A 17,661-nucleotide genomic window follows, 5' to 3' on the forward strand; every position below is an offset into this window, starting at 1 on the left:
ACCACTTCATGATTGCCCCGAATTTGCTTCTCTTCTCGTTGCGCAAACCAAGGTTTGTTTGTTAACCACGTTCGTTGGTCCTGGTCGCAAACCCCGACCGTATATAAACTCACCAAATTATCGTTCCCATTTGAAGCGGTTGTATATCTCGATTTCCACGATGCCTCCCAAACGAGGCGCCGACGCTCCAATGAGCGCGTTTGAGAGGAGACGTTTGGAGAACATTGAGGCAAACAAGAAGATGCTTAACGACGTCGCTGTTATCGCTAAGAAAGTCGCTCCGACGCCGCCAAAGCGCACTACTCCATCACGACCAAAGACGCGAACGCCCGCCAAACGAGAAACAGTGAAACCTACACGACAAAGTTCCCGCCTTGCAGGCATCGACGCCGACAACGATACCCTCAAGAGAAAGCTTGAGGTGGAAGCCGAGGCTGTAGCACAAGAGGCCAAAGCCAAGAAGTTACGAGTTAACGGGGACCTGAGCTTGGACGACATCGCTGTCGAAGGCAAGAAGTGGGTTGCGGGCATGAACGGGATTAAAGGTCTTGTTCGCGGCGCCCAGCCTGGAGTGCGAACATTCACAGAGGAAGACGTGAAGGAAACCACCGATAAGGGACTCAAGGAGCTCCGCGAGACCATCGGTGATCTCAAGCTATACGAACACTGGGCACCAAATGGCAAGTGGCATTCTTTTGGTGGTAACCTACTTGTCTAACCGTACACTGCAGAAATCAAGATCACCCCACAACGAGTCTATGCTCTCGGGTTTCATCCTATCGAGGAGAAGCCTCTAGTTTTTGCTGGCGACAAAGAGGGTAACATGGGCATTTTTGACGCTTCACAGACTGTCCCAGAAATTGATGAGGACGACGAAGATGCGACCATACCAGACCCTGTTATTTCTGCGTTCAAAACCCATACTCGCACTATCTCCTCGTTCGTCTTTCCTAACGAAGATGCGAACGCGGTTTACACTTCCAGCTATGACTCCTCTATCCGAAAACTGGACTTGAGCAAGGGTACTTCGGTACAAGTATGGGCGCCATCAGACCCGGATGACGAACTTCCCCTTTCCGCACTCGATATGGCAGACTCGAAGCCAAATATGCTTTATTTTTCGACGCTCGCTGGTGCCGTGGGCCAATATGATATCCGCACCAGAGACGCCGACATTTGGAACTTGTCAGAACAGAAGATCGGCGGATTCTCCCTTCACCCCCTGCAGCCTCATCTGCTTGCGACCGCGTCCCTGGATCGCACTCTCAAAATTTGGGACTTGCGAAAGATCACGGGCAAGGGCGATCTTCGCCACCCTGCTCTGCTCGGTGAGCACGAGTCCCGATTATCTGTGTCGCATGCCTCATGGAGTCCTGGCGGACAAATCGCTACCAGCTCCTACGATGATACCATCAAGATCTACGATCTCTCTGAGGCCTCGTCCTGGAAGACTGGTCAAGATGTTACACTGGAACCTACTCACCAGGTTCGTCACAACAACCAGACTGGTCGATGGGTCACTATCCTCAAGCCTCAATGGCAGAAGAGGCCTCACGACGGTATTCAAAAGTTTGTTATCGGCAACATGAACCGCTTCGTCGATGTATTTGCTGCAGATGGCAGTCAGCTTGGTCAGCTTGACGGTGAGGGTATTACAGCAGTGCCAGCGGTGGCTCACTTCCACCCTTCGCACAACTGGGTTGCTGGAGCTACATCCAGTGGTAAGCTCTGCTTTTGGCAGTAAGCTCGGGATTGGGAATGTTTGTAAAAACACATGCATGTACATTTAAGCGGGAGTTTTGGTTTGCTACGCATCCTGGAGGATGGACTATATCGCGTCGGCAACGGCAAAACGGAATATGTTTGCTAGAGTGAAGAGCCGAAGCGAAACACCTGTACGAGTACGAGAACGACGCAAAGGTCGAATACTGGCTTAGACATGTAATTACGTTGCACATGGCAGTTGGTCGAGGCTGAGTCGAGATCACGTTTGAGTTTGTCTCGATTCAACACTAAAATGCATTTTGTGAGAAGGAAATCAACGTGGTGGCGTCCCACTGACTCAGGCACAAAAAAGTATCTCATGCACCAAGTTTATGACGTGTTATCGTGAAGCAGGTGATGATGATTGTCTTTTTAAATGAGGGCCTTTATGGTCACCATGGCCAGAGCGCTATTCGCATCATTCGGGCTCATCCCAACACTTGACCAATCCTTGCATGTGATCGATTCACCGTGGTAGGAAACATTGGCTGGGCATTGGCGTCATCTCTTATCGATAAGATATCCGCCAATCAGAACCTGGATCTGCCGCACAACAGTGGACAGCTCCAGTTGTTTCCCCAGGCGCCTCGACCGCTGAGCAAGTCAGGTCCACTATCCGTCCCCTAAAACCCCACTGAGATTCAGGCAGATGGGCCTAAACCTGCCTAGACGTCAGCCCCAGGGTCAGGTTCCTTCTTGATTGGGAATGCCGTGATTCTTATCTTCACTTCCTGGCGATCCGAATGTTTGCTTGTCACCTCCAATTTACCTATCCTCTTCACGTCGTCTTAACGGTCGGTCGCATCGTGAACTCGTATCGGCTCCATCATCATTTACCGGATCCTACAGTGGGCTATAACAACATCGAGCCCTAGTTGTTCGCGATAGCGAAGCGCTGGCTGCTTGCGGCGCAAACTAAACCTATTATCTTGACGACTGCATGATCAGCCTGCCGACCATTCTGCGTGCACGAAACTCCCACGTCCTTGAACAGCCTCAAACCTTCTACAGCGCCCCGACTTTCTCGTGATCGCGCATGATAAATACAGCTCGGACCGTCGCTCGTACATAGTCACCCCGCTCGTCACGACCGTCCAAAATGGCTTCCCAAGCTGATGAGGCCCCCGCGCCTCAGACCAGCATTGGCAAGGGAGACCTGAAGGACCATGTTCACGATGCACTTGACAAGAGGCAACGACAAGGGTCGACGGCGACTGTATTTCCTGAGCCGCTACGAGAAAGCGATGACTCCGCAGACGAAGACAATGGGCCAACACAAGCGCCCCCGATGTTTATGAACATGAACCAGAGTATATACGGCCTTATAGCGCAAGCCAGCTCCCGCGTCGACTTCAATGATCGCTTCGATGGAATGAGCAGCGACGAGGAGGGCGAAGGTTCGCAGCAAAACGCTAAAGAGAATATTGCCCAGACGTCAATTCTACAGCCTACAAGCAAGGGAAAGGAAAAGGCTAATCGGCGAAGAAAACTTTCTGATCACAAGCTTTTGCGCTCACTGCCTGCGCTTCCTAAACTTCGCTCAAGACATAAATCTCAAACCTCGCGATTATCTGCTCCTGTAGAGGACGCTGATGAGGCGGACAATGAGGGCGACAGTAGCGGCGGCTTGCTACCACCACCCTCTATAAGTTGCCAAGATACACAAGGGCGCTTAGCACCTGTCATGAGCAGAATGTTGGAAGCCAAGGCAGACTTGTCAAGCCGGCCGAGCTTCGATCTTGATCGGCTATCGTCAGACGTTAGCCGATCTAGTGATGGCGACGAGGCGTCGGCTCTCTCAAAGAAGCTGAAGGAGATCTTCGAGTTCGACGAATATGAGCAGGTCGTTGAAGGTTCGTTGACCAACTACATATCAATCCTATGCTTCACAATGCTGACTTCAACCAGAATACCCCTGCTGGCTTTTACAGAGCGTTCTTCTCCAAGGATACATGTACATCACCTCTAAACACATATGTTTCTATGCATATCTTCCCAAGAAGGCGGTAAGTTAGTTCGAGCTCCAATCATCAGTATGGTCATTAATATGATGCGCAGCATGAGGCTGTTAAGTCTGGATATCTCTCCAAAAGTGGCAAACGCAACCCAAGCTACGCAAGGTTTTGGTTCCGACTTAAGGGTGATGTTTTAACATATTACAAAACAGCGACAGATGTCTACTTTCCCCATGGCCAGATCGATTTACGGTATGGCATATCAGCAAGTATTGTCGACAAAGACAAGGAAGGTCTACATTTCGTTGTTGAGACCCATTCGCGAACATACAGGTTTAAGGCCGACAGCGCTCCCAGTGCGAAGGAATGGGTTAAGAGCCTCCAAAGAGTGATATTCCGAAGCCACAACGATGGCGACAGTGTCAAGATCTCATTACCAATCAAGAACGTGATGGACATTGAGGATACCCAGATGATCGCGTTCGCGGATACTTGCAAGATTCGCGTCATAGACAATGACGAGACGTACGCTATTGATGAGGTATGTAGCATGACACTTGGATGATATCATCGCTGACAGTCGTAGTACTTCTTTTCCTTCTTCAGCTTTGGCAAAGAAGCTATCAACGTTCTCAGAATTCTCATTGAGAGTTCGTCGGAGAGCCGCTCTGATGAGAAGGCAGAGTCCGGCGACAAAGATCACCATGGCTCAAAGTCTGCTTCCGGCCGGCCGTCGAGGGCATCGAGCAAACACCGCACCAGTAAATTACACACCGGGAAACTACCAGATACCGTGAAAGCGACCTTGTCCCCTATGTCACCTGTATCACCTCGTTCACCCGGTCAGTTGAGTCCTCGCGTAAGTATGGACGCGGCACGATCAAGTTTCGACGGCTTCAGACGATTTGGAAGAAAAAGCATGGATGTACCAAGCTCCATGGGAGACCATAGCCCTCGGAGGAGCTTTAGCGGAACACGGCATTCGACGAGTTTCCAGCATCGACAAGGAACTACGACGCCCAAGCAAGCACACGATTCGGAAGATTCATTCCTTCAGTCGTCAGTCGAGAACCCAAGCATTTCCACCCTATCGCCTTCTTCCTACGATGAACCGTCGGCAAGTCAGATTCTTCAGGGAAGCGATGTTTTCCACAGCCCAATGATGCGACGATCTGCCTCAGCATCGAGAAAGCGCGACCGATCTGGCAAACGAACACCTCGCAACTCCAGTGCTCATGGGGAACGTCATCCCGGAGTCCCTCACGCCGCCACTACGGGTTCCTTACAGGAGATGGGAGGTGAACAGGGCGATTCCCAGCGCCCTACTACCCCGACACTCAATAGCATCACCAAGATCGGAGCCTACCCATTACAACGAGCCAACGCCTTCGCCGAATACTTGACTCGTACAAGCCAGCGTATGGGCTCCATGTTCGCTACCGAGTCTCTGGGGTATGTTGAGAAGGTGCATGGAATGTGGAAGGGAGAGCACAGACATTACGATGAGCCTCGTGAGCTTCGGACCGACGACGACGGCGAGGACATTGACTCGGAGACAGACGACAAGATGCAGACTACGGTAGATCGATTCCGAGCACACTTCGCCCTCCCCGACTCGGAGAAGCTGGTCGCGACATATTTTGGAGCCATCTTCAAAGTATTGCCACTGTATGGAAAGTTCTATATCAGTGACCGATCATTCTGCTTCCGCAGCTTATACCCTGGAACTAGAACAAAGCTCATTCTGCCTCTGAAGGATATTGAGAATGTTCATAAAGAGAAGGGTTTCCGTCTTGGCTACTCTGGTCTGACGGTGGTTATTCGTGGTCACGAGGAGTTGTTCTTCGAGTTTAAGCGACAGGACCTTCGAGATGACTGTGCAGTGACCTTACATCAGCTCATGGAAACGAACCGCTTCCTTCAGCAGTCTGGCGTGCTTGATCAAGAGGAGCAAGAAGATGAAGAAGCGGCTGCTGCTATTGCAGAGCGTAACGCCTTACAAGAAGCGAGGCAAGATGAGTTTGTTGATCACGAACTGGCACTGCCGCGCGAGACGTCTGGGGTCTCAAATGCCCCTACAATCCTCTTCGACAACCCCAACGCATCAGGCCTCGCATTTAAGCCGCAGAAGTCCATGAAGATTACATGCCTTACCATCGGATCAAGGGGTGATGTTCAGCCCTACATCGCCCTGTGTAAGGGTCTTCTTGCTGAGGGCCACAAGCCTCGAATTGCGACCCACGCCGAGTTCCAAGGCTGGATTGAGAGTCATGGAATCGAGTTCGCACGAGTTGAAGGAGACCCTGGTGAGCTGATGCGTTTGTGTATCGAAAACGGAACATTTACTTGGGCTTTCCTTCGAGAGGCCAATTCGACATTCCGAGGATGGCTTGATGATTTGTTAGACTCTGCTTACACGGCGTGTGAGGGCTCTGAACTACTGATCGAGTCTCCATCGGCCATGGCGGGCATCCATATCGCGGAAAAGCTTGGTATTCCCTACTTTCGGGCATTCACTATGCCTTGGACTAGGACAAGAGCATACCCCCATGCATTCATTATGCCCGAGCACAAAATGGGTGGCGCTTACAACTACATGACTTATGTTATGTTTGACAACATCTTTTGGAAGGCTACAGCCTACCAAGTGAACCGATGGAGGAATAAGACTCTAGGCCTTCCTAGCACCAGTCTTGAGAAGATGCAGCCCAACAAGGTACCTTTCCTATACAACTTCAGCCCAAGTGTGGTTGCGCCGCCGTTGGACTTTTCGGATTGGATCAGAGTCACAGGGTACTGGTTCCTGGACGAGGGTGGTAGTGACTGGCAACCGCCTCAAGAGTTGCAAGATTTTATCACCAAGGCGAAGGCGGACGGGAAGAAGATTGTCTATGTTGGCTTTGGTTCAATCATCGTCAAGGACCCCGCCAAGATGACTCAAGAGGTTATTGACGCTGTTCTTAAAGCCGATGTGCGATGCATTCTTTCGAAGGGTTGGTCCGATCGCATTTCTCCTAAGGACGACCCGTCAAAGCCTCGACCCGACGAACCAGAAATGCCTCCGGAGATCCATGTAATCAAGTCGGCGCCACACGATTGGCTCTTCAGTCAGATTGACGCTGCTGCGCACCACGGCGGCTCGGGAACAACGGGTGCTAGTCTGCGAGCCGGTATCCCAACCATCATTCGTCCCTTCTTCGGCGACCAGTTCTTCTTCGCAACTCGAGTTGAGGACTTGGGTGTCGGAGTTTGGGTCAAGAAATGGGGTACCAACAGTTTCGGTCGAGCCCTCTGGGAAGTGACGCGTAACGAGCGCATGATTGTGAAGGCTCGTGTTCTTGGTGAACAGATCCGCAGTGTAAGTCTCTATGTTTCTTCGTCTCTCAGCAATGCTAACAATTCGCAGGAATCTGGTGTTGATAATGCCATTCAGTGCATCTACCGTGATATGGAATACGCCAAGAGCCTCATTAAGCGCAAGGCAGGCAAGAACAACGCCCAGCATGACCCTGTCGAAGATGATGATACTGAAGAGAGTTGGACATTCGTCGGAAGAGACGAACCTGATCCTGATGCTGTGACGAAGAAGCTGAGCGAGGGCCTGGTAGGTCTTGGGGCGGCTAGTGACCGACCCTTACCATTAGGAAGCCAAGCTCCGACGGTAGCATGATGTGCTCGCCTACTAGGCAATGGTCTATGTTTGCGTTTCTTTTCTTTTCTCGACAGGCTTACTACTGGTCAGTGGTAAGCTTCTCGGTGATATTTATTTGGAGACCGGGCCTTAATGGGCTTTCTATTTGCTATTTATTTTTATTTCTGCTTGGCCCGCCTACCATATGGATATTGGTAAGACTGCGATAATTGTTCATTTGGGAACTGGGCGAGTAACTTGTCTAATTATGAGCTCTGGTATTTGGATAGGAGGAGGACGGGATGAATAATGATTGTGATCTTATTAGGCATAGATGCCATGCTCTAGATGGATAGAGAAATACATGATGATAATGTTATGCAACACTTCCTCGATGTTTAAGATGGGAGATGTGCCCGGTGTGACCGGTCAATCTTTTCCCTAGCATCCCTTAGTGATACCTGTTCTGGTTTAAATCGATTGCGGATCCGAACATGATCGCAGTTGAACCAACAGCAAGGAGATTGTTTGTCGGAGAACTTATATAGCTCAGCTCATTATGTGTTTGCAACACGTGAGCAGGATGCCCAACCCTGTTCACCCCGGATTGTCAGACCGCAACCAACAAGCTGAAATCCTACTTCTATATCTTTACGTGTATATGGTCCCGCCCCGATGAGGGCGATCGTCCCAGGAAAGTCAGATCTCGGGTTGATGACTACCGAAGAAAGTCAGGTGAGGTGGCTCGCTCCATGCACGCATCCAGGCAGCGAAATAAAAGCTTGACTTGTGTTATGCGTCCGAATAGATGAGCCGGGACCAAAGGAAATAATGGGGATAACTCGGGAGTTGGGGTGCATGAGGCGGCTAAATGGGTGTGGTGATCACATCCACGTCAGGTATATGTATGTATATGAACCGACATGTTGGAGTGCGACACCAAGAGCGTCCATATAGTTAGCTTCGTACCCCGTTCAAAAGCGATACTTGTAACTTCATACTACTGTAATGGCCAAGGCATCAGCTAAACAGCCCTTCTTTGGGTTCAGAGGAGGATGGCTTACATTCTGGATCACAGTCAGGCAACCTCAATCACAATCCCAGATTCTCTTCTAATTATCTCACAGGTTGCTTGTGCAACAGATATGACACTCTTCGGCTACGACCAAGGCGTCTTTAGTAAATCTCCCGCCAACTCATCGTGAACATGTACTGACTCTTCAACAGGTGGTGTTGTCGTAACTCAAGACTTTCTTCGCCTTCACAACCTCGTCGGTCCAAGTAAGACCAATCTCCTCGCCACGGTAACAGCAATCTACGATATAGGATGCTTCGTCGGCGCAGTAATCGCCTTCACCATCGGTGAGAAACTTGGCCGTAAGAAGGCTATTCTTCTTGGTACGGCTATAATGTCTGTTGGGACTGTTATAAAGGTTACATCTTATAGCCTTCCTCAAATGATTGTCGGGCGTATCGTCTTAGGGTGAGTGTTTCCCTTCTTGAACAGGAGTTAGTACTGATGAAGTAGGATTGGGAACGGTATCAATACTGCCACGGCACCTATCTGGCAGACTGAGACCGCTCAAGCAAAGTGGAGAGGGAAACTGGTTATTCTGGAAATGGCCATGAATATCGCTGGCTTCTGTCTTGTCAACTGGATCAACTATGGACTCTCCTTCGTTGAAGGGTCTGTCGCTTGGCGATTCCCTTTGGCGTTTCAATTCGTCTTTATTTTCATTCTATTTGGAACAGTTCCATGGCTTCCCGAATCACCCCGGTACGTCCATCTTCATAGGAACAGAACATCTGCTGATAACCTACTCTGGGTAGATGGTTGATTGCGCATGGACGCACTGAAGAAGCAACACAGATTCTGGCGTGTATAGAAGATAAGCCTACTACATCACCCATCGTTACGGCTCAACTCCACGAGATCCAATACAGCGTCGATTACGAGCGCTCGCACACGATAAAGTGGAAAGACATCCTCTTGCGCCGAAACAAAGATACATCTGATACAAAGACACTCCGTCGTTTACTCCTCGGTGCAAACACGCAACTTATGCAGCAGGTTAGACAACCTTAACCCGAGGAACTGGTTCTTACATTGGCATATGACTGACTAATAAGTTCGGAGGCATCAATATCATGAGCTACTACATGCCCACGGTTCTAATCAATAGCGTCGGTCTGACGGAAAGTATGGCTCGGTTACTTTCAGCTTGCAATGCCGTTTCATACCTTGTGTTCTCATCTGCGGCGATTCTTCTCGTCGAGAGATGGGGACGAAGAGGGCTCATGCTGCTCTCTACTGCGGGGCAACTCTTATCTTTCCTTGTCATTACGATTCTTCTGCGTTATGCGGTTGGGGATAAGAAGGAGCCTCTGGGATCAGCTTCTGTCGCGTTCTTCTTCTTCTACTTCATCTCATTCGGTGTAGGTATGTTGGGTGTTCCATGGTTATATCCTACTGAAGTCAATTCCCTCCCTATGCGAACAAAGGGTGCTGCTCTTGCCACCGGAACAAACTGGTGCGTCTTCTTCTCTTAAACTTTCCTCTTCATTGACTGAAGTGTTGTAGGATCACGAACTTCATCGTTGTGGAAATCACGCCCATCGGTATCCAGAATCTTGGGTGGCGCTTCTGGATCGTATGGACTGTTACCAATGCTCTTTTCTTGCCCGTGATCTACTTCTTCTACCCAGAGACCTGTAAGCCATACGTCTCGTGGTACATCATTACTTGCTGACATTTTGTAGCGAATCGCAAGCTTGAAGACATGGACGCCTACTTTCGAGAGAATCCCTCTGTTATCGTCATCAGGGACAAAGACGCCATCATTGCCAAAAGACCGGAGAAGTACATTGAGCAAGATCAGGAAGGCATTCGACGAGAAGGTGTTGAGGTCGGGGGAAATGGCTCTGAAGAGAAGGTGTTATAGCGAAGAAACCGGACTGACTCGATTGGCTGTTCTGAAGCAAGACTCGCATACGGAGTCATATAGCTCGCAGGTTGGTAAGAAGAATCGTCTTCTGAGGCTTAGGCTATCATCATAAAGTAGCCTAAGTGCTAGTCTAAGCTAGCATAAAGTCACCAAATGATTTCATCTCTTATGTCTGCAGGGACCAATTCTTCCAATGCCCTTGAGGCTCGATAACGGTGACAGAATAGTTTAAACACTATCTATAGAAAAGAATGCTGGGTACAATACACGACTCAAAGCGCTATCTATTTAACACGCTTTGGCGGCATGACGCCCGACGGAGAAATTAAGGAGTAGACAGTCCATTACCAAGTAGCTGGCCGGTGTAGTGAAGCCTCGTAGTCTGCCACATCCACCCGGTCTTCGTCGGACGAATCATGCGAAAGCTTGCCATCAACCAAGTTCTCATGACCGTCCACTGGTACATCCATCCCCCTATTGGTGGTTTCTCTTCCTCGGGAAACATCATTGGTATCTTGGATCGAAATGTTCGCAAGACCCATGAGACCCTCGGCCCCATCAACTTCGCCAGCTTCACCAGCTCCATCGACTTCACCAGCTCCATCGACTTCATCAGCTCCATCGGCTTCGTCAGCTTCGTCAGCTTCGTCAGCTTCGTCAGCTTCATTGCCAATATTCCACTTCATCGCCTTATCGCCGTATTTCTCACGGAAATAGTCTTGCGTTATGGGCAAAACAGCATCGCCATTCGAGAACCTCCTCATCGGAAAAGCTGTAGAAACATGCTCCCATTTGTTCAAGAATTCCCGCTCCAGTACCGAATGACGCGGACCCCTCTTCTCAAGCATCGTGCCCACCTCCCACGCACCCAAGTCAAGGTCGTCGGTCCCCTCAGGCTTCCACAACAGACAGTCAAAGACCGGGCAATCCCACCACGGTGAACTTATCAAAGCATAACGCCAGATTCCGTCCGAGCCGGTTCCGTCTTCGCCTTCTTCCGTCGGCATTTGCAGTATGTGTCGCTACCAACGCATGATACCGCGCATGTCCTTAGGCTTCCAGCCGAGTTTCCAGCCAAATCTCTGGTCTGGTGTCCAAAAGGTCCGGTTTGACCTGTCGAGGGCGGTCCAGAAGTAGAACTGTATGTGCATTGACTTCTGCTCGGGGTGGTAATGGGCGCAGGGTGGTTGGGTAAATACTGGGACTTGTCGCGCCGCCTTGACCCAGCTGATATCCATTATGTCTGTCCCACGAACGACGGGGGACCTCACAGGGTATGACCAGGGCCTGCCTGCAGGATCGAGGAGTCTTGCCGGGATCTGTTCGACGTGATCTGAGGCTGGCATGAGGACACAGGCTGTGTCCCAATTTACCCAGCTTATTCGGAGGTTGCCTGGGGGGGTGCCCGTACTTCCTGAGAATGTGCCATAGTGATTGTTTTCGATGTGAGATGGAAATACACAAGCGTATGGACGACCTCGCCAATATCTTCTCCAGTACTGAATGGTTTAGCCTGGCGCTTGAGAGCGGCCGCAAGCAACAACCTCTAATCAGTCCATAGTGATTGAGTTGTCTCTGCAAAGCCGCGGATCCAAGATGGTGAACGATGAGATTGAGTAATGATCACAAGGCTCAAGGTACACCAGCGAGTAAATGGTCCAAAAGTATGAGCAGCCCCGGGAAATAAGTAAACACAGCAAAATACTATTTCCTTGATGATGATGGTGGGATAATTGGTGATGCCTTCGTCTCTTGCTAATCCGTGCAAGTTGAGTGGCTCGTCCGCTTACGTAACCCTCTTTCCCAGTAGACGGTTTTACCCCGGGCATGGGAAAGCTCACCCCAGCAGCCTTACGTAATACGGCAGGTGCTGCAATTGGAATTCGGTTTGGCAGCTTCAATCAATCACCTCACGAAACCGAAACCGCAAACCCGACACAAGAGACTCGCCCGCCCGCGCACGAGGGAATCACGGACGAAACGAGACTACCGGACGGATTGACAAACTATACAACAAGGCTCCGAGCCCGACAGATTTGCCCACCATGCCTCAAGATATGCCCCCTCGGGGCGGGTACGAGCCCGTCCAGTACAAGGTGCGTTCGACAGAGGAGTTAATGAGGATCGGAGAAGTGGGATGTGGTGTCTGAGGGTATCCTGGAGATCAATTGGCTTGGTTGAGATACGTTGAAGGGCCGGACTACACCACGAGACGGAACGAGATGGATCGAATGGAAACGAGGAATTGTATCACGAATCAACACGCTGACTCTTTTCCCAGCGAAACCTCCCCGCCAAGGGTTTCCGTCCTGGTATCCTCCTCCTCGGCATGGGCGCCGTTATGAGCTACGGCTGGTACAAGCTGATCGGCGGCATGCGCGAAGCCAAGTACGTTTCCCAGCACTAGCAGCTTCGTTGAACAACGACTGACAGCTTATAGCGAACTCGGCCGTGAAAAGATGTGGGCTCGCATCAACCTCATTCCCCTCCTCCAGGCCGAAGAGGACCGTGATCAGGTCCGACGATACCTGGCCGACCAGAAGCGCGAGAAGGAGCTTTTGGGCGACAACGCCAAGGTTTACCATACCGACCGGTGCGTGCAATTGCTCAGTCATTAATTAATCGTGTACTAATAATCGCAGATTTGTGAGGCCGACTTTTGCTGTCACCCCTCCTCCTACCACAAACTAAGCTATAAGAAGAAGAAAGGAAGCGGGATGGGATGTGCTGTGTATATATGTTTTGACAAATTGGTTGCGCACCAATGTCTGGAATTGAAAGGGTTATGCAACTTCATTGACTGACTAACTGAGAAAGAACTAAATGTGATGAAAGAAGGAAGGGGACATCTACATCTTGACACTCTCAATCTTCCCCTCGGTCCACTCCCAGAGCTTCTTTGCCATCTCTTCGTCGAAGCATAAAGCATCACCAGCATTACCCTTTCCAACAGGCTCATAGAACGCAACCTTTCCATCATCCTTCTTAGCATCCTCAGAAGTCGCAGCCCAGACAGTGTTCAACCCACCCTGCTCAACCGTCATCAATCCCCAGGGGTTGGTCACATACACAAGCATCCTCTTCCAAAAGCTCAACTCAGTAACCAGCCCCGTAGCAATAACACCCGGGTGAACCACCACACTGGTTATCTTGGGGTATCGCCTCTGGACTTCCTTTGCGAATACAATATTGGCAAGTTTGCTCTGTCCGTAGCGACCCCACGTTCCGTAGGACATTTTCTCCTGCTTCGAGTGCAGGGTATCAAAGATAATGCCGTCCTTGGGATGTCCTCCGTAGCCAAGTGAAGTAAGAGCCACGAATCTTACATCACTCTTAGGATCTTCAGCAGTTTTGAGCATAGTGGGCAAGAGAGCCATGAGGAGCGTTGCGTTACCAACGTGGTTCACACCAAACTGCATTTCAAGTCCATCTTGTGTAAGACCATCAACAGCCATGACTCCTGCGTTCGCGATGAAGATGTCCAGACGGTCATGTGTGAACTTCTTCGCAGCTGCGCGCATGCTCGCGATGGAAGTCAAGTCGCATTCAAGGAATGTTGCAGGAATGGGGGAGATGTCGTTGATGAGGGATTCTGCAGAGCTTGAGGAGCGGCCAGTGAAGTATATGTGTGATGGGCCATGAGCTGCTAGGGTGGTGATGGCTGATCTACCAAGGCCAGATGTACCTGTAGTTGTTAGTGATATGGCTTAGAGGATGGAGTGATTGAGTTACCTCCTGTGACGAGAAGAACCTTCCCTGAGAGATCGGGGACATCTCTATCAGAGTCAAAACCGCTGTAGGCAACCATTTTGGTATAATCAAAGAGTATTCTTGGTGAAAAAGGTAGAGTCTTGGAATAAGAGTGTGCAGTTGTCTAGAGATGAACAGGAGAGCTGATGAGGAACACTCTCAATTCAACGAGACAACCCGTCCTTCTTATACACATTTCACCTGCCTTATTAGTCTGATCTTTTGAGAAACTTGTAATTACAAAGTGAGTCAATATCGTCATGGTATATGTGCTTTGTGAGACGCTTGGTGGTTGAAGCGGGAGGATTATACACCGATGGCGGACGGGTTTGTACATTAACGTTTACTATCGCGCTCGCGACTATCCGTAGTGGCATGATGTTAGTACGGGATAGTTAGCCATCCCTGCACAACACCACAAGTCGGCGATGATATCGCCCGTAGCGCGCAATCGATTTAAGCTTCGAACCCAACCATCCGCCTAGATTGTTCTTCGCCTACAGACGGAAAATTCCGTCTAGAGCCCTGGGCACTATCGTCAAAAGAGCGCCTGCTTCTATCTCCAATCCATCCGGTTGGTTTCTCGTCGTCTTCGTGTGGGATCTAAATTGCATTGAACTACGGTTATGACATCAAGCTTTACCACCATAAATCACTTCGCCGTACTGAAAGAGTTCTATTCTAGGACAATAATCATCTTAGTTTGCTTGAACGACGCAATTACAAGAGTATACATAAATTTTTACCATGATGCTGTAAACATGCCTATGTAGCGCCTGACGCCATCTTCTTGAGAGCTTTCATTTCTGTCCGTAGCCACTAATTGGCCATCAACTCCGCTAACAATTCTCTCTCCAACTCGTCATCATCAAAATCTTGACCCTCATCTGTGTTAACGATAAGGCCCTTATCCCTATCCTCGGCTGCCTCGTCGCCTGTTGGCACCGGTGTGGGAAGGCTGCCGTCTTCTGTGTCGTCACCGTTGGGCGTCTGTATTGACCTTAGGCTGGAAGCGCCCCGGTTTCTTGCCAGGCGTTGCTTCTTGGCTAGGATACTTTCGCCTATGCTTGATGTGCCGTCATCGTCTGATTCATCTGCGTCGGCCTTGCGTTTGAGTGTTGACTTAGAATTCCCATCCACAGTCTCCATATCAGACTCTGTAGCTGTTGCGGCAACGCTCTCATCGTCATCGTCATCCTCGTCATCATCCAGGAAGTCGGCAAGCTCATCCTCAGCTTCTCCCCAGTCAAAGTCCTTGAGCTCTTGACCCGTCTGGGCATCTTCGACCTCTTCAGCTTCGGACGTGACTTCGGTATTATCGTCTCCTCCCTTTTCCCTATCAGCTTCGAGGATCTCCAAAAGATACGGTCGTTCGTCGAGCCTTCGCCATTGGCTTAGACAATCGGTGAGCCAGTTCTGGTTGACAATCTTGATACTAGGGATCTTGGCCGCCTGCTGCACCTTCTTTGTCCTAGGTCTTGAAGATGCAACGACAAGATGTGTGACTCGTCTCGATATCGTGTCCAAGACCTGAGCGCCATAACTCTGGGCTTGTAGTCCAATCTCAGAATCCTCTACTCTGACGCCAAGAGGTACTAGACCAGACAACACGATCACGAGACCAGATAATACGTTAGATTTGAGCTCGTCAAGAATATCTCCTGCGTCTGGCACCATAGAAAGATCAACACCATCGTCGACAGATGGCCTCCTCTTGGATTTGCTGTGCGCAGGTGGATGTGTACCCTCCTCCTTCTCCATTCGCTCCGCTCGCCGTCTATCGTATGTCTCGTAGAAGGAGGTATGTAAATCTGTCAGGTGGTCCTGAAGAGCAATAAGTTCTTCGTCGTCATCGACAAGGACATTTCGGTGGTGGATGGATGGTGAGTCGCTGGTGGTACTGGTTTCTTGCTGCTCATCTTCTTTATCAAGCTCCTCTTGCATATGCAACAAGGGCCTATCCTTGATCTGTTTCTCCAGAGTCTTCTCCTGCTCCTCAGCCTGCGTCTTCAGACTGGCTGCATCGTCGCCACCACTCATCCTCACGATCTCGTCCATGGGCGAAGCTTTTGGTGCCAGCTTTGGGCTGTTGTCCACGGGCTTGGGCTTTAAAACGGGGAGGATATCTTGTCGCTTAGGTAGGAAACTTGAGTTGATATCTCCAATACCCTTGAAGAAGTCGTACGGTACCACTTTGATCAGGTTCGGTCGGTTCATGGGCCAGACATCGGCACGATCGTCAATAATGACGACCATGTCTGTGCTGACAGGGAACAGTCGTTGCAAGCTCTTTGAGGTGATGCTGCCATTCTCGTCACGACTGATAACGCGGTTACCGAAGAGCTTCTGGTCGGGATCGACAATCTTGGCGATGTTGAGGGCGTAGGCGCGTGTTCCCATCGTGTAAACGTGCAGTTCGTACATCTTAGATACCTCCTCAAGGAATTCCATCAATCCAGGTCGAAGCTTGATATAATATGTGCAACCATTCGTGACGCCGCGAGGACCATCGTCATTGAGCTGGAAACTCCTGACATCTTTGACGGCGTTGTGGTTGGGATTTGTCGGGTCGCGCTGCCACTCGCCGATGGTAGGCTCGATACAAGCATGGATGATGGTTTGATCGAGATCGACGACAAGGCTCAGTTTACGTTGTCGAAGTAAGCGTTTCTGATTCTCGTGCTCTGCCTTTGTGGCGACGCTCTCGCTGACCCTCAGAACAGTCTGGTCATGACTCATGTTGATCATGGCGCGTTCTGTGTCGAGGTTGTCGCTCGCCCAGTTGATCTCGGTCATGTCTGCGCCACACAAACTGCAGAGTCCTTGAACCTGTACTTCGTGGCCGCACGCCTCTTCAACCATCAGACACGCAACATCAGCTGCTATCTCCTGACCTTCCTTGATGCGCCATTGCTTGAGCTTGCCCTCAGCGGGACTGTCAAACTCTGTATATGTAGTTTCGTCGCTCCAATCATCTTCGTTGACCCTGCGCTTCCAGTGGAACTTGTATTCGAAGATACTCTCCTGCTTCTTGATCGAATCGCCGGGTTTCTTGAGGAGTTTCGTGACGGTGATGGGGTAGTGGAGGCGCGAGCCCAGGGGAACGATTTTGTCGTACATGGTGTATGTGGTGGTAATAGATACCTAGATTAAGTATAATACATGAACAGGTGGGGGTTTGTATGATGAGAAAGCCTGGTTGTTTCGGCTTTAGGCTGCCTGAATTTGAGGCCAGGCGCGTTCACAATGTGGATGTAGCGACGTCTTCATGGCCTCGCCAAAAAAGCGTCGCGATAAAGCGAAGTGAGGATGCACCAGCGCGCACGTGCAAATCGCAATTCAATGATCGCGTATTCGAGTCGTCAATGGACAAAAGTGCGCAGTATTTCGGATGGAAACCTCTTTGTAATAATAAAAAAGGGTTCCGTGTTGTAGTGTAGTCTGTTGGTGCCGAGTGGCTGATGTCTGGTCTTTGCTATGATGCTTCAAAGGAAAATGGAATGGAAGCTGGCGCAAGAGTAACAAAGGTGACGCACTAAGTTGGCACAGCTGAGCTCTAGACTCGGCCACTGTAGCGCGGGCCAGCTCCTTCCTTGTAGTAAATTACTGCTTGCGA

At 50.2% G+C, this 17,661-nt stretch overlaps 6 protein-coding genes across 6 annotated transcripts; 3 read left to right on the forward strand and 3 right to left on the reverse strand.

Moving 5' to 3' along the window:
• Positions 1-160: 160 nt before the first annotated feature.
• FIESC28_05668 (uncharacterized protein) lies at positions 161-1,744 on the forward strand (the record flags this gene model as incomplete). Its single annotated transcript, XM_031159813.1, has 2 exons — positions 161-701; positions 756-1,744. The coding sequence occupies 2 exons, from the start codon at positions 161-163 to the stop codon at positions 1,742-1,744; spliced, it is 1,530 nt and encodes a 509-aa protein (XP_031016128.1).
• A 1,119-nt stretch (positions 1,745-2,863) lies between these two features.
• On the forward strand, positions 2,864-10,292 carry FIESC28_05669 (uncharacterized protein; the record flags this gene model as incomplete). The annotated part of the gene is made up of 12 exons (XM_031159814.1): positions 2,864-3,617; positions 3,673-3,770; positions 3,823-4,260; positions 4,306-7,077; positions 7,126-7,323; positions 8,478-8,529; positions 8,578-8,833; positions 8,879-9,127; positions 9,181-9,421; positions 9,481-9,881; positions 9,932-10,062; positions 10,111-10,292. The coding sequence occupies 12 exons, from the start codon at positions 2,864-2,866 to the stop codon at positions 10,290-10,292; spliced, it is 5,772 nt and encodes a 1,923-aa protein (XP_031016129.1).
• A 347-nt stretch (positions 10,293-10,639) lies between these two features.
• On the reverse strand, positions 10,640-11,302 carry FIESC28_05670 (uncharacterized protein; the record flags this gene model as incomplete). The annotated part of the gene is made up of 1 exon (XM_031159815.1): positions 10,640-11,302. The coding sequence occupies one exon, from the start codon at positions 11,300-11,302 to the stop codon at positions 10,640-10,642; it is 663 nt and encodes a 220-aa protein (XP_031016130.1).
• A 1,038-nt stretch (positions 11,303-12,340) lies between these two features.
• On the forward strand, positions 12,341-12,986 carry FIESC28_05671 (uncharacterized protein; the record flags this gene model as incomplete). The annotated part of the gene is made up of 4 exons (XM_031159816.1): positions 12,341-12,391; positions 12,577-12,683; positions 12,736-12,888; positions 12,938-12,986. 4 exons carry the CDS (start codon positions 12,341-12,343, stop codon positions 12,984-12,986), a joined length of 360 nt encoding a protein of 119 aa, XP_031016131.1.
• Positions 12,987-13,144: 158 nt separating this feature from the next.
• On the reverse strand, positions 13,145-14,103 carry FIESC28_05672 (uncharacterized protein; the record flags this gene model as incomplete). Its single annotated transcript, XM_031159817.1, has 2 exons — positions 13,145-13,980; positions 14,028-14,103. 2 exons carry the CDS (start codon positions 14,101-14,103, stop codon positions 13,145-13,147), a joined length of 912 nt encoding a protein of 303 aa, XP_031016132.1.
• A 761-nt stretch (positions 14,104-14,864) lies between these two features.
• Positions 14,865-17,165, reverse strand: FIESC28_05673 (uncharacterized protein; the record flags this gene model as incomplete). Its single annotated transcript, XM_031159818.1, has 1 exon — positions 14,865-17,165. One exon carries the CDS (start codon positions 17,163-17,165, stop codon positions 14,865-14,867), a length of 2,301 nt encoding a protein of 766 aa, XP_031016133.1.
• Between the last annotated feature and the right edge of the window lie 496 nt (positions 17,166-17,661).

Source organism: Fusarium coffeatum (assembly GCF_003316985.1).
Source record: "Fusarium coffeatum strain FIESC_28 chromosome Unknown BRIP53273_contig_122, whole genome shotgun sequence".
Classification (NCBI taxonomy): Eukaryota; Fungi; Ascomycota; class Sordariomycetes; order Hypocreales; family Nectriaceae; genus Fusarium; species Fusarium coffeatum.